The 23,997-nt window shown below is 33.3% G+C and overlaps 1 protein-coding gene across 1 annotated transcript in view; it reads left to right on the forward strand.

Moving 5' to 3' along the window:
* The window catches only part of si (sucrase-isomaltase (alpha-glucosidase)), a 62,901-nt gene that overhangs the window by 21,611 nt on the left and 17,293 nt on the right, over positions 1 to 23,997 (forward strand). The window contains exons 19-40 of the mRNA XM_051134312.1: positions 388 to 472; positions 2,352 to 2,408; positions 4,061 to 4,185; positions 5,439 to 5,527; positions 6,147 to 6,196; positions 6,317 to 6,490; positions 8,841 to 8,984; positions 9,103 to 9,297; positions 9,744 to 9,898; positions 10,482 to 10,650; positions 11,186 to 11,282; positions 13,902 to 14,014; positions 14,293 to 14,418; positions 16,848 to 16,979; positions 17,160 to 17,279; positions 17,992 to 18,054; positions 19,648 to 19,764; positions 20,056 to 20,146; positions 20,233 to 20,371; positions 20,461 to 20,594; positions 22,101 to 22,135; positions 22,394 to 22,510. Of these exons, the coding sequence (XP_050990269.1) occupies positions 388 to 472; positions 2,352 to 2,408; positions 4,061 to 4,185; positions 5,439 to 5,527; positions 6,147 to 6,196; positions 6,317 to 6,490; positions 8,841 to 8,984; positions 9,103 to 9,297; positions 9,744 to 9,898; positions 10,482 to 10,650; positions 11,186 to 11,282; positions 13,902 to 14,014; positions 14,293 to 14,418; positions 16,848 to 16,979; positions 17,160 to 17,279; positions 17,992 to 18,054; positions 19,648 to 19,764; positions 20,056 to 20,146; positions 20,233 to 20,371; positions 20,461 to 20,594; positions 22,101 to 22,135; positions 22,394 to 22,510 (2,527 nt within the window). The remainder of the gene's footprint in view (positions 1 to 387; positions 473 to 2,351; positions 2,409 to 4,060; positions 4,186 to 5,438; positions 5,528 to 6,146; positions 6,197 to 6,316; positions 6,491 to 8,840; positions 8,985 to 9,102; positions 9,298 to 9,743; positions 9,899 to 10,481; positions 10,651 to 11,185; positions 11,283 to 13,901; positions 14,015 to 14,292; positions 14,419 to 16,847; positions 16,980 to 17,159; positions 17,280 to 17,991; positions 18,055 to 19,647; positions 19,765 to 20,055; positions 20,147 to 20,232; positions 20,372 to 20,460; positions 20,595 to 22,100; positions 22,136 to 22,393; positions 22,511 to 23,997) is intronic.

The raw sequence follows: 23,997 nt of genomic DNA on the forward strand, positions 1-23,997 counted from the left end.
TTTTTTGTTTTTCATTGTCTTGTTTTAGCATGTTTTGATCTCTTTTGTTTTGTTTGCTAGTTTGTTTTTGTCTTGTTTTGGCATGTTTTTTTTTTCATTTGTTTTGTTTATATTCTGGAGCGTTTATTGTTTTGTCTGTTTGCTTGCTTTGCTTTGCTTTGTCTTGTTTTATCTTGTTTTGATTTGTTTTGTCTTTTTTATGTTTTTTTATGTATTATTTGTTCATTTTTTTGTTTTGTTTTGTTTGAGCATGTTTTGTTTGTTTGTTTGATTGATTGTTTTTTTGTCTTGTTTTGGCATGTTTTGTTGTTTTGGCACATTGAGAATTCTGTATTAACCAATCAGCATTCAGGAACTGCTTTATGATAATTGTTACCCATTCTGCAGGTTCTATTCTGACAGTGAAACCTGGGCAGTACACAAACAGTTCATGTGGGGACCACATCTTCTCATCACACCTGCACTGGATCCTGTGAGTGAATCACGCATACACTCACACACTGTTGTAAGACTTCCTGTGGGCCCCATGTGGATGACCTCCTCTGGGACAAATGCGAGGAAGATGGGACTTTTTCTCACTCTTTTCATTTCCATCGCTTCCTTTTCTCTCTTTCTAATGAGATCGTCGACCTCATTATGAAGAAATTAGAACTGAATATAGATCGCGGCCATGTGAAAATGGGTGATGAATTGTTTGAAGAGTCTAATGTGGCTTCATGCATTTTATCAAGAATATGACTGAAACAGACATTTCATGTTCAAAGAGCTTCCCATGAGAACACGGCAAAAGGCCGTTTTGAGAAAGTTTGATGCACATACGTCAAGAGACGCCTGTGTCGGGGTTATTCAAATCTTTAGAGAGTATATGTGATGTAAACACTTCAATCAGGGGCAAAATCCATATGCATCAGCTGCATGAAAGATTATGATAATTACTGGACCATGTGGTACGAAAAAAAAAAAAGTTGTAAGGTGCAATAACAAGTTGTAGGGAAGAAAAACTGTTGTTGTTGTTTTTCATCTCGCAAGCATTAATTTAATGACATCCGACATCTAACTTGCAGATCAGTTGAACTTTGATCTTCTCAACATGGGTTCTGACTAGGGAAATCTATTCCCACCTTCAGGTTTTTTGTCATCTTTGCCATCTTTTTTAAGTGCTCAAATGTTCTCGCTGATCTCACGCTCTGAAATGAAGACTCAAGTATGTTGGTGAGCTTCAAAGAGAGAGAAGTTACTGCTGTGTGGAGGTCAGGACTGCTTTCAACTCCAAAAACTCCAAAAAGTTATCTTGTCATCTATTTGACCAGGCACAAAAAAGATTGATGGTTAAATTGCAAGTCTGTGCCTTTGACAATGACAGTACAAGCTTTATATGTTTAAGAAGATCAAATTTTGCAAAGTCTTATATGTGCATTTATTTATACACTACTGTGCAAAATTTGGGGTTCAGTAAGATTTGTTAAAATAAATAAATAGGTAGCACAAATCAGCATATTAGAATGAATTCTAAAGGATCATGTGACACTGAAGACTGGAGTAATGATGCTGAAAATTCAGCTTTGCGTCACAGAAATAAATTTCATTTTAAAATGTATTCATATAAAAAAACAGTTGTTTTGAATTTTAATAATATTTTATAATTCTACTTTGTGCATAAGAGACTTCTAAAACATAAAAAAATCAACCCCAAACCATTGCACAGTAGAGTATTTATTTATTTACTTATGTTTACTTTCTTAATTTTATTTATATATTTATTTTATTTTTCTAGTTGTTTGTAAGATTCAGTTAAATTGGATAAAAAAAAAAAAAAAAAAACATCCCATGTACCTTTTGCCAAGTAATATATTTACTAACTGTAGGCTGTTTATATTTGCCATCTGTTTATATTTACAATGTCTTCAAACTTGGCTCAGTCAATCAGATTTTAGAGTCATAACTATTCGTTTTTTAAGCACACACACACACACACGTACGCTATTGCTATCTTAAAGTCACTCACGGTCGGGTCTTCGGTGCACATTGCTTTCAGCTTGATATGAATATCACATTTGAGTGCCACCATCTGAAGTGTACAGTGGGTTTTCCCTCAGGCACAGGGATGAATCATCTTTTCTTTTGGTTCGTTTGCTGCTTCGCTGTCTGTCAACTTCTTACTCTCCGATATCTCGCTCATATTTTCTCTTTCTGAAGCTTGAAACACCATGACAGGAGGAGCATACCTCTCTGAAAAAACACCACTGGTGATGGTCTGCCCATTAGTTTAATGAACAATGCTCATTATTAAAGCATCAAAATAATGTCCATCATTATGTTCAGCTGATTTCCTTGTTTTTTTATTGTTTCAGGGTGTTACATTTGTGGAGGCCTATATCCCAGACGCCATGTGGTATGACTTTGAGAGGGTAAGACCATCCTCTTGCATGTTAATTTTTGGGTGAACTATTTCTTTAAAATCTGCTCTGGTGAGGCAGAGGTTTTCGTTTAAGCCTCTCTAGAGTCTGGTTACCGCTCTAAGAGCCAGATTAACTAGCGCCGATCAGATCGCTGATAGGATTGGTCCCTTGCGTCCGTGTGTTGCGCGTCTCAAAGCGGGTCGATTACAGAAGCCGTGATTGGCAAAGCAGGGCTTGAGTGACCCTGGCAGAGCGAGGGAGAGTTTGATGGAGAGGAGCGACACGGAGAACCTGATTGGATCTGAAATGACTTATGGATAGAGCGGAGACTCAATGTCTGTCTCGTCGTCTCGGCATTGACCTAGTCGCACAGTCAGAGAGAGGGGTGAGGGGTCTCGAGCTAGAGAAACGAGGCGAAAAACATGCTGAAAATAAGTTTAAGTTAAGCTCAGCTTCTGCTGAAATATTATAGTGGCTACTTATTGTTATTACTGTAAAATCAGTAATTAATATGGGATCTCTGACAAACAGTGTAAGATGCTTTCAGAATGTCTATGTCACTTTATGTAATTGTATTGTTTTTGTAAAAATGGTGGTGAACACCAGGTTATGACTCTGTTCATAAATCTAGTAAACTGTTGATTATAAATATTTATATGTGACCCTGGACCACAAAAACAGTCATAAGGGCCAGTTTTTTTAAACTGAGATTTATACATCATCTGAAAGCTTTCCATTAATGTATGAATGTATGATGTAGGCCAAAATGTTGGCCAAGATACAACTGATTAAAAAAATCTGGAATCTGAGGTTGCAAAAAAATCTAAATATTGAGAAAATGTCCTTTAAAGTTGTCAAAATGAAGGTCTTAGCAATGCATATTACTAATCAAAAATTAGTTTTGATAGATTTAAGGTAGGAAATTTACAAAATATCTTCATGGAACATGATCTTTACTTAATATCCTAATGATTTTTGGGATAAAAGAAAAATCAATAATTTTGACCTATACAATGTGTTTTTGGCTGTTGCTACAAATATACCCATGCTAATTAAGACTGGTCCAGGGTCACATCAATACAAATCAATACAAAATACAAAATTTTTGACACTATGTAATTTATTATTTTTGTTTAAATAAATTGTAATCAAATTAATTTATATTCATGCATTTAGCTGTTACTGTCACGCTCTACTAAATAAGATACAGGAATACACAATTTGAAATTAATTTCACAATTTTAATTAACTGCAAACTACATAGTAAAGTTCAAATGTTTTCTTCTGCTCACCAAAGCTGCATGTATTTGTTTAGTAAAATACAGTAAAAACATTGTAAAATTTTGTTACAATTTTTTTAAAATAAAATGGTAAATAAAAATATTAAATAAAATGTAACTTATTCCAATGAAGCTGAATTTTCAGTCTTCATTATCAAATTATTATTTTTTTAAAAATGAAATATTTATTTTTATTATTTTATTTTATTTATTTATTTATTTATTTTTTTTATAAATTTTTAGTCCCTTTTTTGCCCCCCCACAATACAATTTAATAATCAATTTAATAATAAAATGTACAATTTATTCATCAATTAAAACATAGATAATGTATTTATAATGTATATATTTTTACAGTGTGATTTTTGGTTTGTTTTACAGGGAGTAAAGATTACAGATCGCAAAGCAAAAATTAGCATGTCCATTCCATTAGATAAAATTGGATTACACCTGAGAGGCGGAGCCGTTTTACCTGTACAAAGACCAGACATCACCACTACTTACAGGTAATGATGGAAAACTCAAAAAACGTACATGTAGATTTCTCCTAAAAAACTCATATAGCCTTAAATAACTAAAATACTCGTATCAAACTACAGCCAGTCCGCTGTCAGAGAGTCCTGTAGCCCCGCCCACTTACATAAACCACATCCAATATCCAATCAAACACTATCTGCTGCTTTTAGAGATTGTATTATAATGTTTTGAACAAATACTGTAGTATTCTTTAAATTATCATAGTATATGTGACCCTGGACCACAAAACCAGTCTTAAGTCGCTGGGGTATATTTGTAGCAATAGCCAAAAATACATTGTATGGGTCAAAATTATTGATTTTTCTTTTATGCCAAAATTCATTAGGAAATTAAGTAAAGATTATGTTCCATGAAGAAATTTTGTAAATTTCCTACTGTAAATATATCAAAACCTAATTTTTGATTAGTAATATGCATTGCAAAGAACTTAATTTGGAAAACTTTAAAGGCGATTTTCTCAATATTTTGATTTTTTTGCACCCTCAGATTCCATATACTGAGATAGTTGTATCTTGGCCAAATATTGCTCTATCCTAACAAACCATACATCGATGGAAAGCTTATTTATTCAGCTTTCAGATGATATATAAAGATGATATATAAATCTCAATTTTGAAAAACTGACATTTATGACTGGTTTTGTGGTCCAGGGTCACTTATGATTATGACAAAACAGGCCAGTGCTAGATTCACAGTATCACTATATCATGGTTAATATTGCAAAGTGAGTTTATAATACTGAGACGGAAAGTGTCTAAATGCTTGTGTTCTTTGTGCACCTGCATCTGTTTTATTATTATTCCTCTCAGAGGTAGTTCTTTGTTTTCATTCAGCTCATTCCTGTTCATCTGCATGAGACCCGAGTTTCTGTGTAACGTTAGGAAAATTGTTCGAATTTCTCTCTGTGTTCAATAGATGTTTATGTTATAGTGCTTGTATTTCCATCTAACTATACGACACCTTCAGCAGTAGAAATGGAAATGTACTGTATCTCTCAAAGTATCTTTTGGGGTGCGCTAACATTCAAAGTAGGGGTGATACACGAATACAAGGTGAAGTACAAGTTATTTAAAATTCATCCGGCTGTGCCGTACGGTGTCTGTGACATGTTATTCACAAACAAGAATCCCATCTGAACTTCAAAGGATCCGTTTTCTATCTGCTCTTCAGTTTCTGGTAAAAAGTTGTACGTTTGTGCGATGAAAGTTGTGTGTTCCCTCAGCCGGAGTCATCCCATGGGACTGATCGTCGCACTCGATGACAACAAGGCTGCGTCAGGCGAGCTATTTTGGGATGACGGAGACTCTCGAGGTATTTTTGAGGGACTTGCTATTAATTAAAAGTTGTTTTTTTCTCCTACAGTTCACTGTCAGAAACAAAAAATCTACCTTATGCAGCGCTCGAAAACAAGAATGTTTTTTTTTTGAGGCAGAAGTTCAGATTTCTACTTATATGTCTTATTTTTCACTTTTTTTTCTTTTTTAATCAAAACAAGGTGAATATATATTTCATTTTAAGTAAATTTTCTAAAATAATCAATAAAAATAAAAGTTCTACGATTTTTAGTTTGCAAAAACAGCTGTAATTTCACCATACGACAGATATGAATTTATAGAGTAAATACACATTTTGCTTGGATGCATCCAAGACTTTTAATTTTTTAAGTCTTTGAAATGTGCTAAGAAAAAATAAACAAAGCATAAAAACAAATGAACTTGAGCAATGTAAGATGTCGTGAAAAAGCAACGCTGGGTTGAAGCTCTTTCAAATTGGTCACAGGTTCATTCTTATTGCTGCACCCTGTAATAGGCTTTTTGAAGCTAAATTATTAGATTTGCCCAAATGTTTCTTGGAACAACAAATAATACTTGTGTGACTCACATTTGAGTTGATTTGTCTTTTATAACATTTCAGTCTGTCTGTTTCTTAGATACGGTTTCATCCGGTGTTCACATCCATTACCAGTTTTCTGTGGCTAATGTACGTCATATCACGTTTTTGTTTGTTTTTTAGATTGCATTATGTTATATGTCCAAAGCACATTTAAATAAAAAATCCGTAGTAATATCCTCTTTTTTCCTTTTTTGTTGGCTGGATCAGGGTACCTTGTCAATGCAAGTTACCCACAATGGATACACGGATCCAAACAACTTGAAGTTTGAGAACATCACAGTGTGGGGAGTGACAAAAGCTCCTGCTCTTGTGCTCGTGACGGACGGAAACAGTATTATCTCTCTATCTGAGTCCCAGATTCAATACGACACTCACAAGCAGGTAATTATAGTTTTCTATTTCTGTTCTTTCATTAAAAAAAAAAAGCATTTAAACATAGTGCAACAAAAACCACCATGAAGTATGCTTACATTTGCATATGCATGCTTACAGTTGTGCACTTTTTTAATGAAAGTAATGTTTTTACATTATAATTGTATTTATTAAAAATTCACAGGGTAATGACAATGTTTTTGCATTACAGTACTAAATAATACAGCAGTATGCAAACATACATGATGCACTGCATCTGAAGTAAAAAATTAAAGCCAACAAGGAAAGAAATTGACAGAAACCTCAATCTAATATTTTCATTAAAGCCAAGGTTTTCTCAACAAAAAGCCATCTGAAAATAGCCGTCCTTCAAAGGGCTTTACAGAATTCTCAGAAACGTATTAGCTAATTTGACATTCGAAGAACATCTCTAAACGAAGTGAAAAATGAAAAAAAATCACAGCCGACGTAACGTAATTAGGACTGTGAGCCGGTCCAACAAACCATGTCCACAAAATGGAGCCTGACTTCTGTTTAATACGGAGCAGGATTCCCTAGGGTACCAGGAGAGGCCCTGTCATTCCAAGTGAGTGTCCAGGGATGCTCACGGACCAGAGATTGAATTTGTCAGGCCTCTCTAAAGCACACACGCATTAGCCTATGATGAAGGGCATCGCTTTCTCCCAGAGCTCAAGGTCTTGGAATGACAACACGAGGACGTGCAGGCTTTGGTCTTAAACTACGCTTGACACATTAATGTCAGTTGCTGTAATTTATGGCACGTCCGCCAACTAACGCAAACGCAACAGTGTTTGTCATTTTTGTCATCCACATCCATTAACTAGAGGCATCATTCTGACGTGAATACACCTGTTGTCTTTTGTGTTATATGGAAGGCAGACGGGGCCAAAAGTTTTTAAACGGAACACGTGAAATTATGACCGTGTTTATTGAAATTTGGCCATAATTTATGGAACATGGTTGACACTGACGTGAATGTACCTGCTGGCTTTTGTTTGATATTAAAGTATGGAAGGCCGACGGGGCTAAAAGTTTTTAAAACGAATACGTGTAATTTGACCGTGTTTATCGAAATTTGACTATAATTTATGGCACGTCATCAGCGCTGGCTAAGATTCTGACGTGAATATACCTGCTGGCTTTTGCGTGATACTAAAGTATGGAAGGCTGACAAGGCCAAAAGTCTTTAAACAGAACATGTGAAATTTGACCGTGTTTATCGAAATTTGGCCATAATTTATGCAACGTGGTCAACGCTGGCTAAGATTCTGACGTGAATATACCTGCTGGCTTTTGTGTGATATTAAAGTATGGAAGGCCGACGGGGCCAAAAGTCTTTAAAGAGAACACGTGAAATTTGACCGTGTTTATCGAAATTTTACCATAATTTATGGTATGTCATCGGCGCTTGCTAGGATTCTGACATGAATGTACCTGCTGGCTTTTGTGTGATATTAAAGTATGGAAGGCCGACGGGGCCAAAAGTCTTTAAACGGAACACGAGAAATTTGACCGTGTCTACTTGTACTGTTTGTCTGCATTAATGCACACATAGCAGCCAGTGAAACTTCTGTATTTGAGACTATATAATTGCATATGTGACACAACGGCATGTTGGTATACATGTTCAAACAGTATAGAAGTTATAATGGTACACTGGTATGCATATATGCGAACATCAGACAATATATTTGTTCACAAGGGTTAACACATCATGATTTGTCATTTCCTTTTTAGTTGTTTAGTTCAACATTCTTTCTTAGGTAGAAAAGTCTTAATTTACATTGTAGCATTAATTATTTTATTTTAGCACAGTAGATATCAGTAAAGCAGTGCTGCAGTAAACTAAAAAAACAATTAATATCTAGAGGTAAATCTGATTTAAGAAATAATACATTTGAACACGGCCAGAATGTGCGCACATTGAAAGATTTCAAATTCATCGTCTCAACATGGTAAAACTATGTTTAAATGTACTAAACATCTTTAAATGTACTAAACAAACGCTGTGAAAACTGACGCCTGAACACAGCCAGAATGTGCATGTCTGGACACACAAAGAAATGTGTTCAAAATTGACAGACAGTGCATGCTGTCATGGTTCAATTTCATGCTTTTTGTTTAAAGACTTTTGGCCCCGTCAGCCTTCCATATTAAAAGCGTAATGAAATGTAGGTTCAAATAAAAATCTTCTGACATCACGATTTCCTTTTGATGCTCCGTTTAACATACGTCATCTTTGTATGTACTCAAGAAAGCGTTCTGAAAAACTAATTTCTATCCTTCAGTCACAAGAGACATACTGGTAATTGGTCATTGGGTGTTTGTGGTCTTCTAGGTGCTACAGCTGAAAAATCTGGAGCTGCACCTGGGGACGAACTACACAGTCAACTGGGAGGCCAAAATCACTGGAAATATTGATTGCTACCCTGAAGGAGGCGAAGATCAGGCCAAATGCGAAGCCCGTGGCTGCATCTGGGAGGTCAGAGAAAGACAGTATTCAAAATATTTGGTTTGATGTCTGTATACGGAAAGTGAATAGCGAATTTGGAATTTTACTGCATTTGCTGTAACGTAATTGTTTTTGTTCTCTTTCGTAGTCTTTAAGTATGCCTCAGTGTTATTACGCCGAGAACCATGGCTACATTGCCGGCAGCAAGAATGTGAAACCAGATGGCATCACTGTAGAAATCACCCGCAATGCTGACTTCCCAAGTCAGCGTTCTCGATCTCGGGACATCAGCAAGCTACAGGTGGAAATCACATACCTGAGTGGAAGAAGCCTACGTTGGAAGGTATGCTTTCCTCAGTTTAGGATTAGGACCAAGACAGTAACTAAATCTGCAGTGTACATTTATGCATTTGGCAGACACTTTTAAAGAGTTTTCTTTGGCAATAATGTGGTAGCTTTGCTAGTTTTCACTGTGAAAATGTCCATGTCAATTTCATAAAAAATAAATAATTTCTCCCCTCTCAATTTCCAACAACATTTAAAATTAAAGTGTATATGTATTTATATCTGGTGTCAGTATTTTAAGTCACCATGTGTAATCCCAGCATAAAATACATTTATATTTACACATTTAGATTCATACATTTTGTAGATGCTTTTATCAAAATTACACCATGCTGTATTGTTGTTTTGTTGTTGTTGTTTTTTTTCATTAGGAATTTAGAAAATAAATTAATAGATTTAAGACTCAGATTAAGACTGTGACTGATTTTGGTCCTATTCATCTAGATATATGATCCAGACAATGCACGTTATGAGGTTCCCATTCATCTTGACCTGCCTGCCACACCAGAAACAGACGAAGCCAAAAGAGATTATACAGTTCAAATCAATGAAAAACCGTTTGGGATCCAAGTGATCAGAAAGGAAACCAATGAAGTGATGTGAGTATCCTGAATTACCCTGGTAACATTGATTCTTTTGGCAATAATGTGTTAATGCTTAATAGGTAACTACCTAGTAAGTTAAGTTTACTAAGTTACAGTGTGTATTTTATCTGCTGTCACCATTTATTGGATGCATTATATTTATGCATTTTGCATTTACATTCATGCATTTAGCATCTAAAGTGACTTGCATTGCACCGAAGGTATATTTTTTATTAATTCATGTATATGGTAAGTAAAATACATAAAATAAAATAAATATATAGTTTTTATATTAAATAAAATGCATGCATATAAAATTGTTTTAGAAGGAGAGTAGCGTGTCAAAGTTCCCAAAGGTATTGCAACTATAAATTAATGGGGAAAAAAGCAATAAAAGAAGCAGTTTTGTAAAGGAGCACATGAGTTAAGCGCAGAAATAACTCTGAACAGCAGAGCTGATGGTGCACTTTTAGGGTTTTTGGGACTATAAAAGCACAGTTTGCCTTCCTAATGAAAGCAACTTAGTTTTCAGAAGACAGAAAACATCTTGCATGTTCTGTTTTGTCAAATCTCATTCTCTCTCTGTCTCTTTCTCTAGATGGGACTCCGCCGTGCCAGGCTTCACATTCTCCGATCAGTTACTTCAGATCTCCACACTCTTGCCCTCGGAATATGTCTATGGTTTTGGTGAAACAGAGCACCCCAGCTACAAACATGACCTCAACTTCCACAAATACGGCCTGTTTGCGAAAGACCAGCCTCCAGGGGTGAGTGTCAGATCCAATGGTGATGTTTTACAAGGCTTCCTGCATGCATGTCATCTGCACATTACACAAAACAGTACAGCTGGCCTTAGTTTATAGTTTAGACTCTCAGTGAAGTAATCAAAAGCAGTAATAGCTGTAAAAGTCAGTTCACTTTAAACGTTAAATATATATATATAAATATATATGTATGAAAGACACATGCAGAAAGATCAGCTGCAATGATGTTCTTGCACCTCTCGACTGAGGCCTACTAACCATCCTGTTATTGGCTGTCAGTTGTCCACATTGGACACGCTAACAACCTTATTCTCGGACTCACTTCATGCCCAGAGAAAGAGAAGCAAAGAGAAAGCTTCATGAAGGAAGAGAGAGAGATATAATTAGGTTAATTAAAACAGAGAGATGGGATTTGCAGGGTTCATTCCTTTAAGCCAAATAAAAATCTCTCATTAACACTTAATTGTCTGTTTAACTCTGAGAACAACCGAAATCGCATCACAAACTCAAAGTCTAATCTCTTTCTCCCCATCTGCAGTATAAGCTAAATAGTTATGGAATCCATCCTTTCTACATGGGTCTGGAGAAATCCAAAAAAGCTCATGGCGTCCTCCTGCTCAACAGCAATGCTATGGGTGAGTAAAATCACACATACTAAGCTATTTGTGTTGCTTGGACACACTGGACACAACCTGTGCTGGATGCTCTTTCTTCTAGGCTAAGACTAAACTAAACACATCTTAATCCAGCCTAAAATGGTTTGCTGGTTTAGCCTGGTCTTGTTGGCAGCTTGTGCATAGAGAAAAGCAAAGAATACACTTTCAAAATAAATAATTTAAAGCCAATTACACAGCTAATTAGTAGTTGGAAAAGAAAATTATGTGTTATAATTATTTAGATATATATTATTTACTATTTATTTATTCAAATAATTTTCTAAAGGTTTATATAATATTTTCTATATAATTTAGGAGATGATTCACATTCTTTTGATCAATTTAGTGGACTAAATTGTTTGTGTGTGCATAAAAATGTGCTTTTATGAAATTGCGTTTTGCTTAAGTTAAGGCTGTAGAAAGGCTATTTTAGGCATATAATAGGCAACAGTAATGAGAATTTAATAAAAATTATTATTAATAATATTGTGAATTATATATATATATATATATATATATATATATTACTAATTGTGAAATTAGAGATTTTTTTACGTTTGCCTAGAAAACCAAATTAGGCTGGAATAAGATTTTTGTTTTTTATTATTATTATTATTATTTTATTATTATTATTTTTAATGGATATCTAAAGATATACACTTGTGTCATAGGTTATGGTGTTATTATGGTTATGATGTTAAAAAAGCCTCAAAATTGAGAAAAAGCATTGCAATTGTAGAACAGAATTTTCTGTCAAATAAAGAGGTCTTAATTCAGGTGTTCTTAGTGCATTAACCACGGCAATTAAATTGTTGAAAACACATTTTTATGTGCCCTTCACATTTCTGTTTATGTAAAGGGCACTACGGTATCTCCGGGAACAATGCTTTTATTGTCTATTTATGAGTCTAAAAGTCAGCCAGTCGGCCACTTGCTGCATCTTTAGCATTGGAACAAATAAGTCCATCGCTCACTGGCTCTAACAGCGGCGTAAGTTTTGTCAGCAGGTCTTAAGGTCGTGATTAGTGCGGACGCTATTTATCAGAGGCGAGAGGCTGTCATTGAGCTTTAGTGTGAGGAACGCTTATGCTTATTGCAGGAGTTTCTCTTGAGCTGCTTACACATAATAGTGGTGCTGCAGTGGGGCTTTTAACAGAGTTCTGCTCTTCTGCATTCAGCCGCCGTCTCACAAACGCTCACACACACATTTTAATTCTTACATAAACACACATGCGCAGGCAGTCGAGTAAATGAGCATCCTGAAAACCGCAGCAGGAGAATAGCTTTGATGTGGTTCACTTTACACAGAGAAGTTCAAAGTAGTGCCCTTCAGTTTGAGTGCAGATGTGTTTAACACCTCAACGCGTACAGAATTAAGGAGGTTAAAGTTAAGTTGAGGAGTTAAAGACCCCTGAAATCATTTGAAGGTTTTATTGCATGTGTTGACATTTCTTTTGTAAAAATGAAATTGGGAATGTACATACTGAAGGACTCTTCCTATTTTAAAATAGTTCAGAGTTCAGTTTTTGTCGCAGTCAGGCAAAAATCACATTTGGCATTTGCGCAGACAAAAGCAATGAACACACTTTTAGAATTAATAAATTAAAGCCAATTACTTCACAACTAAATCGTAAAAAAATTGTGAAAAAAACATCAATTTATATATATATATAATTGTAGATCTTTTCTGTAGTTAATTTGTAGTTTATTGTAATATTTTCTCAATAATTTAGGGAAATAGTTCACATTCTTTTAAGCATTTTATTTGACTAATTTTGTATTTTTTTTTAAATATATATATATATATAATTAGATTTTCTTTTAGTAAAGGCTATAGAATTTTAGACCTGTTAAAATAATAAAAATAAAATAGTAAAAATCTGCTACAGTAATGAGAATATAATTAAATATAATAGAATTTTTTACAGAAAAAAAGCTGCAAAAAATGTTTTTTTTTTTTTTTTTCAAAGTTTTTAATAAACAGGAAAAAAAACATATTATTTAATTTAATTATTTAAAAAAATCACTTTTTATTTATTAGAATTGTGTAGTTTTTTGCTACAAATTTAAAAGTTAAATTTTTATACTTATGTTCATTTAAATGTAAAAATCATTATATTACTGCACCCTCAGATTCCACATATTCAAATAGTTATATCTCGGCCAAATATTGTCATATCCTATAAAACCATACATCAATGGAAAGCTTATTTATTCAGTTTTCAAATGATGTATAAATCTTAATTTCTTAAAATTGACCTTTATGACTGGTTTTGTGGTCCGGGGTCACAAATTTTGATTTTAGGATGAATTGTAACCTGGATGTGTTTTTATGAGTGTTTTCAATCCATAGACATGGACTTAAAACCATAAAAGTCTCATTTTAATTTTATGTGTCCCTTACGATGTAAACATGGTCATTAACTGTGTCCAGTGTGTCTGTCATAAAACCATTTTAGGGCATCCAACAACTATTGTTGTTCAGAGATTGTAAGTGTAGGTGTGTAAAAAAAATTAGCTGAGGCGACACATTGAAGCACAGGGATGATCTCATCCTTTTTTTTTTTTTTTTTTTTTTTTGGCTTGTTTTGCTCTTAGATGTGACCTTCCAGCCTACTCCAGCTCTGACCTACCGCACCATCGGAGGTATCTTGGACTTCTACATGGTGGTGGGACCCACTCCAGAAGAAGTGGTTCAGCAGTACACTGAGGTGTGTGTGTGTTTCCTGGCTTGATGAGGTTTAGCAGCTGGAGTCTCTCTGCCTCATTGCCCACAGTGTACTCAATCTAAGCACACACACAAAATAACATCCGAAAACTCACATGCATAAATGAAATACATAAATATTTATCTAAAGGAAGCTCGCTTGACACATAGACAGAAGGGCCCATTAGATTCTCTTAAGCCACTTGAATATTTATGTCCTTAAATTGTATTTGCATAAAATCTAAAATATTTTTCTCTCGGTTTGTGCGATTTGTCTGACAGATGATCGGCCGCCCGGTTCTTCCAGCCTACTGGTCTCTTGGCTTCCAGCTTTGCCGCTACGGCTACGCCAACGATTCGGAGATCACAGATCTCTACAGAGACATGAAAGCAGCTAAAATACCTTATGTAAGAATCTCAATTTGCAGTTTGTGCATGTGTCTTTCAGTCTCCTCCTGAACACAACAATAAACACAGTTATGTAACTCTCACCGACCTTCAAAACTTTCATTAGAACTTCAGGAATATTGCGAATGATATAAACATAACGTTCTGTGACTGTATTAAGACTTAAAGTGGTACCTGGAGTGAGTCACCGACTTATAAAGTTCATAAAAATGCCTTCATATTCCTTTTATTGGACGTTTTTTCTAAGATGAGGATGACTAGTAATATTTATAATTGCTTTTACTTTAAGCTAACAGTTTGAATAAAACCTTTACTCTTATTAATCTATTAAACATCAACATATAACTTGCTTTGCGAGGTTTCTGCTACTGATAATGAATGATAACTCAAATGTTATGACCTGAGAAGTCTGATGTTCATTTTACAAGGGATTTTTGACAGGCAGACCATCAAATTGTGAAAATATCCCATTGACATTTATATATTTCTAAATATATTTCAAAATTTACAGAAAATGGCCGAAAATATGTTAGCTAAAATATAAAATAATTTCTATATTATTTCTAAATTATGTATTTTTTGGTAAATTTTTTGGTATATTTTTAAAAACATATTTATATGTAATATATATATATATATATATATATATATATATATATATATATATATATTATGGCATGCCGTTCAGGAAATAATTATATTTATAGTATGAAGTTTGAGTGTATGGAATGAAACTCCGAATATATGGAATGAAAGGCTGAAAAAATATATATAGAATCAAAGTCTGAATATATGGAATGAAATTCTGAATATATGGAATAAAATCTGAATATATGGAATGAAAGTCTAAATATATGGAATGAAAGTCTGAATATATAGAATTAAATTCTGAATATATGGAATGAAAGTCTGAATATATATAGAATCAAAGTCTGAATATATGGAATGAAAGTCTGAATATATGGAATGAAATTCTGAATATATAGAATCAAAGTTTGAATATATGGAATGAAAATCTGAATATATAGAATGAAATTCTGAATATATGGAATAAAAGTCTGAATGTATGTAAAAGTGTGAATATATGGAAAGAAAGTGCAAATTAAACAATTCTCACTGAATAATGTATATGCTTTATCATTATCAGAGCAATAGGCTTTTGAATTGTGATTCATTTAAAATGTCATTCCCAGAAATTTTCCAATATTTTGTTGAACTACAAGACTTTTTTTTTTGCAGCAGCTGGTCATACTCCAAACAACACAAACACACTGTTTAAAAAAAACAAAAACAAAAAAAAACTAAGTCAACTAAAATATTCCAGTTGTCACTTAAATACTTTTAACATTTTTTTTTTGATTGTTTTTTGTTTTTTTTTACAGTGCAGTTTGGAGTCTATATCACATCATCTTGAGGATCATATTTCCATTATTGCAACATTCTTAATGCATCAGATTTCCTTCAATAGCTACAAATTTTGCTCCATAAATTCAGACATTCATCTTATATATTCAGACATTTATTCCATATATTCAGACTTTTATTCTATATATATTCTGACTTTCATTTTATATATTCAGACTTTCATTCCAAATATTCTGACTTGCATTCTATATATTCTGACTTTTATTCTATATATTCAGTTTCATTCCATATATACAGACTTTGATTCTATATATATATTCTGACTTTTATTCCATATATTCTGACTTTCATTCTATATATTCTGACTTTCATTCCATATATTCAGACATTCATTTTATATATTCATACTTTCCTTCCATATATTCAGACTTTCATTCCATATATTCAGACTTTCATTTCATATACTCAGATTTTCATTATATATATATATTCAGAGTTTTGTTCCATATACTCAAACTTCATACTATAAATATAATTATTTCCTGAACGGCATGCCATAATATATATATATATATATATATATATATATATATAAAAAAAAAACACACACACACAAATGCTTAATTTGCTTAAGTATGTTTTAAATTTTATTTACAAAAATATATTTTCTACCAATGTATTTTTTAGCAATTATTTTTAAATATAATTTTAAATGTATTAAAATATATTTTTAAAATGACCTCCAAGAAAATGCATTAACATATGTCACTTTTGAATAAACTTCAACAAGGAACATACTTTTGAATGCTCAAAAAAGTGCAATTTTATGATATATAAAAATATTAAACTTTATTAAATCATTATAAATACATTTAGAAATACATTTAGAAATATATTTTGGTATATGAAACTAAATATATTTTCTATTTCAAAAATAGATTTAATTGAGCTTCGGTGTTTGCAACATATATTTAGCATATATTTCAAAAATATGTTTTTGCCTATGGGTTGGTTTTTCAACCCAGAGCATTGCAAAGTTGATGTCTTTTTTTGATGTCTTTAAGGACGTGCAATATGCAGACATTGACTATATGGAGAGGCAGATGGACTTTACGCTGGACCAAGTGAATTTCAAAGGACTGCCTGCTCTGGTGGACCAGATGAGAGCTGAGGGAATGCGTTTCATCTTCATCCTGGTATGAACTATTCTCAATTACTGGGAAAAACAAAGCTGTTTCCGTGAAATGGTAACTGTAATGAGAACAGAGCGATCGATGTAGTCTGGCATCAGTATGGTGTTCTTATTCTGGCCAGAAACATGCAGTGAAATGTATTCTGTACCAGAACTACATGCTTTATTTGTTTGTGTGCTTCAGGACCCAGCGATAGCGGCCAATGAGACAAAAGGCTCCTACCCTGCATTTGATATCGGGATTGAAAAAGACGTTTTCATCAAATGGCCTCCTGAGCTGAGCAATGACATTGTGTGGGGAAAGGTATGACAAACACAAAGAGGAAGAGAAACATATATTGATTCAAAGTCAATGCCTCATAGTTTTGTTGACAGTATATTTTTCTCTGCTCTGTGGCACAAGTTTGAGGTCCTTCTTGCTCTTGTACCTTGAACTCTGTTTGTAGCTTGGTTTGCTTGTGTTGTTATTTAATGCATTTTACATAAAAGTGGTTATAAAAAAAAAAAAATTCAAAAATTTTCTCAAACAGGATGGATGTTTTATAGTGAAGCAAACCAAATGATGCCACAGAACAGTACTGAATTCATCAAATCCATTGCTAATATACTTAATACTGTTTTCCCTCAAAAAATGATGTCATTGACATCAATGTCATTGTTTTGTTATGCTGCAGTTACACAAGTCCTAAATTTCCAATTGGAGTTTTTGATTTGGTCTGTCTGGCTCCGCCCACTGCCAGTTTACCCAATAGGATTTCAACACCCCGGGTTGCCAGTTGGCGGAAAATACACCTGACCTAAAAAGCCTTGGCATCTATTTAAAAAGCTCTATAACCAGAGGCATATTAAAATATGGATAAATCAAAAGGGATTTGACAAAAGACTAAGAGGATGAAAAATGAGTGACGCAGAAAACACTTCAGGAAAAAATAAACCAATTAATCACACAATAAAACCATTAAAGCTTGATTTGTTTCAAGCACGTTGATTTTCACTGTTGTTTCTGTCTGTCATAGGTGTGGCCTGATTATCCCAATGTCACCGTGGACAATTCTTTGGACTGGGATACTCAAGTGGAGGTATGTGTCTCTCTTACTTCATTATTGTTCTCAATAAATCACTCTCTTTCTCTTTCTATATCCTGTTAATCAGAGAACAGGACATCTTCTCTTGTTCCCCCTATCCAAGTCTATTCATACTGAAATCATCAGTATAATGGGCGATAATTGCAAATGCAATCAAGAGAGTTGACTGTGATAACATAGATATTATCAACGAATCAGCATGTAGAAGACACACCGACAGCCAATAACAGATACTATATCGCTTACTATTATATCAGCCAATCAGCATGTAGAAAACACCCCATCAGCCAATAACACATACTATATTGCTCACTATTATATCAGCCAATCAGCAGTTAGAAGACACACCAACAACCAATAACACACAATATATCACTCACCATTATATCAGCCAATAAGCATGAAGAAGACATACCATCAGCCAATAACACATACTGTATTGCTCACTATTATATCAGCCAATCAGCAGTTAGAAGACACACCATCAGCCAATAACACATACTGTGTTGCTCACTATTATATCAGCCAATCAGCAGTTAGAAGACACACCAACAACCAATAACACACAATATATCACTCACCATTATATCAGCCAATAAGCATGAAGAAGACATACCATCAGCCAATAACACATACTGTGTTGCTCACTATTATATCAGCCAATCAGCATTTAGAAGATACACCAACAGCCAGTAACACACAATATATCACCCACTATTAAGTTAGCCAATCAGCATGTAGAAGACACACCATCAGCCAATAACACACACTGTATTACTCATTTTTATATCAGCCAATCAGCAGTTAGAAGACACACCATCAAATGGTGACTACTGGCTGAACATGTAATTGATTGGAAAGGGGAATATTGAATACTGTGATAATGTACGAAGTTTTGACTGCTGAACAATAAAAAAGCTGAATTACAAAAAAAAAGACACACTATCAGCCAATGAGAACAGACTAATTCTATACTATATCACCCACTCTTAAATCCGTCAATCAGCATGTAGAAGACACAGCAGCAGTCAATAACACATACTATTTCGCTCATTATATCAGCCAATTCAGCATGCAGAAGACACAACAGCCAATAACATACTATAATGCTCACTATTATATCAGCCAATCAGCATGTAGAAGACACACCAACAGCCAGTAACATACTATATTGCTCATTATTATATCAGCCAATCAGCAGGTAGAAGACACCCCATCAGCCAATGAGAACATACTAGTTCTACACTATATCACCCACTATTATATCAGCCAATCAGCATGTAGAAGACAAACCAACAGCCAATAACAACTAATATACCACTCACTGTTATATCAGCCAATCAGCATATAGAAGACACACCAACAGCCAATAACACCTAATATACTACTCACTATTATATCAGCCAATAAGCATGTAGAAGACACACCATCAGCCAATGAGAACAGATCAGAAGTGAATCACCACATTATTATTTAAACACATTTGCATGTTGCACTACTGTAACATCCAATCAGCATGTAGTAATGGTTAAAGACCTTTGTCAAACCTGCAGCAATAATCTAATAATGTTTTATTTAAACTTTTAGCGATTTAGGGCTTTCGTGGCGTTCCCTGATTTCTTCAAGAGCAGTGCGGCTGAGTGGTGGGGAGAGCAGATTAAAGACTTTTACAACAAAATCATGAAGTTTGATGGACTTTGGATCGTAAGTGCTTTGCGTCATTTTTCATGTTGGAATGAAAAGTAAAGCAATTTTATTCATTAAAATAGTTAAAGAACATCTGTGCCATTGCACACCAAAATATATAACTCTAACAGTAACCATTAAATATGTTCATTTTGGAATATATCCTACTTGACAAAGTTATGTTGAGCTGTAAGAACGAATGAAGGATTAGCATAGCCACACACCCTTTCTACACTCATTTGCATACGGTCACTGTTTTCTCCTTCGCATTCTTTGAATGATAACCTTGTCATGTTCTGCTGTCTGAAGGACATGAATGAGCCGGCCAGTTTCGTGCATGGAACCGTTGGAGAAAAATGCCTCGGGAAACCGGAATTGGAAGATCCTCCATACATGCCCCGTAAGTTCTTTTGAGTGCACGACGGTCAACATTTACACTTGCACTTTCTGTTCAAAATTAATTTGCATGTGTGTGACTTGTCCCAGCACTGGAGTCCATGCATAGAGGTCTGAAGCACAAGACTTTATGCATGAACAGCGAGCAGATTCTTCCCGATGGCAAACGCGTCAAGCATTACGATGTCCACAACTTGTACGGCTGGGCTCACACCAAACCTACTTATGAGTGAGTTTTCTGTCCTTTTGTATTGACAACTATTTTATTTCTTGGCTGTTCTGGGGCCAAATGAGTTTTAATTCCTGTGTATTTCACAGTGCTTTGCTTAGTACCACTGGAAAGAGAGGTGTTGTAATTACCCGTTCAACATACCCATCTAGTGGGCGCTGGGCAGGACATTGGCTGGGAGACAACTACTCCGGCTGGAACCAGCTTCTGAGGTCCATCGTAGGTATGTGGTTCTTGGGAAGATAAGATGAGCATCACTAGTGCTTTTTGTCCTTTTTGAAAGAAATCAATACTTTAATTCAACAAGGATGTGTCAAATCGATCAAAAGTGACAGTAAAAACATTTATAATATTACAAAAATATTATATTTCAAATAAAGGCTGTTTTTTGAACTTTCTATTCAGAAAAGAATCCTGGAAAATAAACGTATTGTGGTTTCCACAAAAATAGTAGGCAGCACAACATTATTAATGATCAGAAATATTTTTTGAGCAGCAAATCATCATATTAGATTAATTTCTAAGTGACACTGTAGTCTGGAGTAACGATGCTAATCTAGCATCTATGAAACTATGAAATCAATACTTAAATTTAACAAGGATGCATTAAATCTATCAAAAGTGACAGCAAAGACATTTATAATATTACAAAAAAATCATATTTTAAATAGATGCTGTTCTTTTGAATGTATTATATTAAAGATAATGTTTAATGTTTATTGAGCATGAAAATTCAGCTTTGCATAATTGAAATAAATTACAGTTTAAAATATATTCAAATAAAAAATCAGTTTTTTTCAATTGTAATAATATTTCACATTTATTCTGTTTTTACTGGCATTGTAATAAAATAAAAACAGCCTTGGTGAGAAATAAGAAACTTATTTCAATAACATTAAAGAATCCTACTAACCCAAAATGATATTGATATAGAGTTGTATACTAAATGTTATCATTAAAAGTTAGTTATTTTTAATAACAGTTTTGCAGTGAGAATTTAATGCATTGGTCAGAGGCATTTAATTCAACAAGGATGCATTAAATCTAACAAAAGCGACAGTAAAAACATTTTTAATATTACAAAAAAAATCAAATAGATGCTGATCTATTGAATGTATTATATTAAATATAATGTTTAATAAATGTTTCTTGAGCAGTAGATCAGCATATTAGAATGATTTCTGAAGGATCATGACACTGAAGACTGGAGTAATGATGCTGAAAATTCAGCTTTGTATCACTGAAATAAATTATATTTTAAAATATATTCAAATAGAAATCAGTCATTTTAAACTGTAAAAATATATCACGTTTATTCCATTTTTGCTGCATTTTAATGAAGTAAATACAGCCTTGGTGAGCATAAGAGACTTATTTCAAAAACATCAAGGAATCCTATTAACCCAAAACTTTTGATATTGAGTTGTACACTAAATGTTATCAGTCTGTTATTTTTAATGAAAGTTTTGCACTGAGAATTCAAAGAAAGAAAATGAGCAAAAGAAGAAAAACCAGGTGCTAAACTGAAAACAACAGAACTATAAATTAGACAAATCACTTTTTGCAAATAACTAAGCATTAAAGAGGCTTGAATTCTCGAATTGGGCCAACAACCAGCCAGAATGGCAACAAGTTTTGCACAGGCAATGAACGTCTACTGTACAGTTCGGTATATAAAATGTATGTCTGTATACATGAAAACCTCTCGTTTTCTCTCTCTGTCTTTCAGGCATGATGGAGTTCAGCATATTTGGCATCTCTTACGTAAGTGGTTCTCTTGTCCTGCCGCAGCACTTGCTATTGATTTTTCATTTGTGCTTTATTTCCTATCAAACAATGTTTTTAGTTCAATTGGGTGCATTACACTAGCATGCAGCCATTACACTGACTCTAGAGTTTATTTATTAATGTTTTGGAGTTGGCTCTTGTGGCCCTGTTTTTACAGAGATCTATATTTGTGTTTTTCTCTTTCTCTCTGTGTCTCCTTTCCCTTCTCATCCTCCCTTTTCGCTTGTATTTCAGACCGGTGCTGATATCTGCGGCTTCTTTGATCCTGCCCAATACGAGATGTGCCTGCGTTGGATGCAGCTTGGAGCTTTCTATCCATTCTCCAGGAACCACAACACCATCAACATGCCAGTAAGAACACCGCTTTAGAGAAACTTTATTTGCACATTCGTTTTTTTTATGGACAGATTTAGGATTTTTTTAGGATGTTTTTCATCACATATTTATAATTCTTGGAAAAATAGCGATTTTTATTATTTTTATTATTATTATTATTATTTTATGAAAATAAGTACAATTCAATTCAAAATGTGATTTTAAAAAGGGGTCCAACTTTGCTGAGTTTGTTTGTAGGGGTGCACAGTATAATAAAAAAATTAATGATTAAATATTAATGATTTAAATATTAAATAATAAAAAAAAGTGATGAAATATCAATATGCCTGTAAAATAAAAAAAAATAAAATAAAATAAAATAAAATAAAATAAAATAAATGCAATTATTAAAAAGCAAAAACTGTTACTGTTATAACCATTTGTTATAAATAAACAAATGGTTTAAAGTTTGAAAATAGTAGTAGTAAATGCTAAATAAGAAATATTCCTATTGTAAAATACTGAAATAATAATGATACTAATAATTAATGTTGTTCTTATTCTTATTATTACTAAATAAAATCATTAAATTAAATATTACTTTTATAATATGTGAAGGGGTGCACAGTATGATTTAAAAAAATGTGATTAAATATTTAAAAAAAATGTGATGAAATATTAATATGCCTGTAAAAAAAAGAATATAAATGCAATTATTAAAAGGAAAAAGCTGTAATATAGATGGTTTAAAGTTTGAAAATGAAGAAATTAAATAATAATAATAATAATAATAATAATAATGATAATAATTAGTACTAGTAGTAGTAGTAGTAGTATCAAATAACTAACTAAATAAGAAATGTTACTATTGTAAAACTAACTAACTAAATAAGAGAAATAATAATATTTTTTATTTTCTATTTCTAATGGTCATTTCTAATTATTATTATATAAATATTAGGATTGTAATTAATATCATAAAGTTGTACTGTAACATAATAATAATAATAATAATAATAATAATAATAATAATAATAATAATAATAATAATAATAATAATAATAATAATAATAATAACAATAAATATTATTATTACTCATTAATTTTTATTATTGTTGTTATTAGTATATAATAATAATTATTATTATTAATAATACATAAATGCATTAGAAATTAATTTTCAACACATTTTCAAGCTACAAACCATCTATGTAACAGCCTTTGCTTTTTAATAATTGCATCAATCAATTTTGGTTTTATTAAGCTTAATGATGCTCAACCAAAAATCTGGTCTGACAGAAAATTGATGGCCGTGTGACAATGGATATGTGGGGCCATTGTTCAGCAAACAGTGTGAAATGGACCTTAATTGAGCCTTATTTGGTGTTAAGCCTGATCACTAATCGGTGACAGTGAGTGACAGGCATCAAAACAGAGGGTGAAACAAGATAATGTCGCTGTACGGACAGCCATGACAACTTCCTACAAGAACGCTTGTCTGCATGAAGCCCTGAGAGAGTATG

This window comes from Labeo rohita, chromosome 18 (genome assembly GCF_022985175.1).
Source record: "Labeo rohita strain BAU-BD-2019 chromosome 18, IGBB_LRoh.1.0, whole genome shotgun sequence".
In the NCBI taxonomy this organism is placed as follows: domain Eukaryota; kingdom Metazoa; phylum Chordata; class Actinopteri; order Cypriniformes; family Cyprinidae; genus Labeo; species Labeo rohita.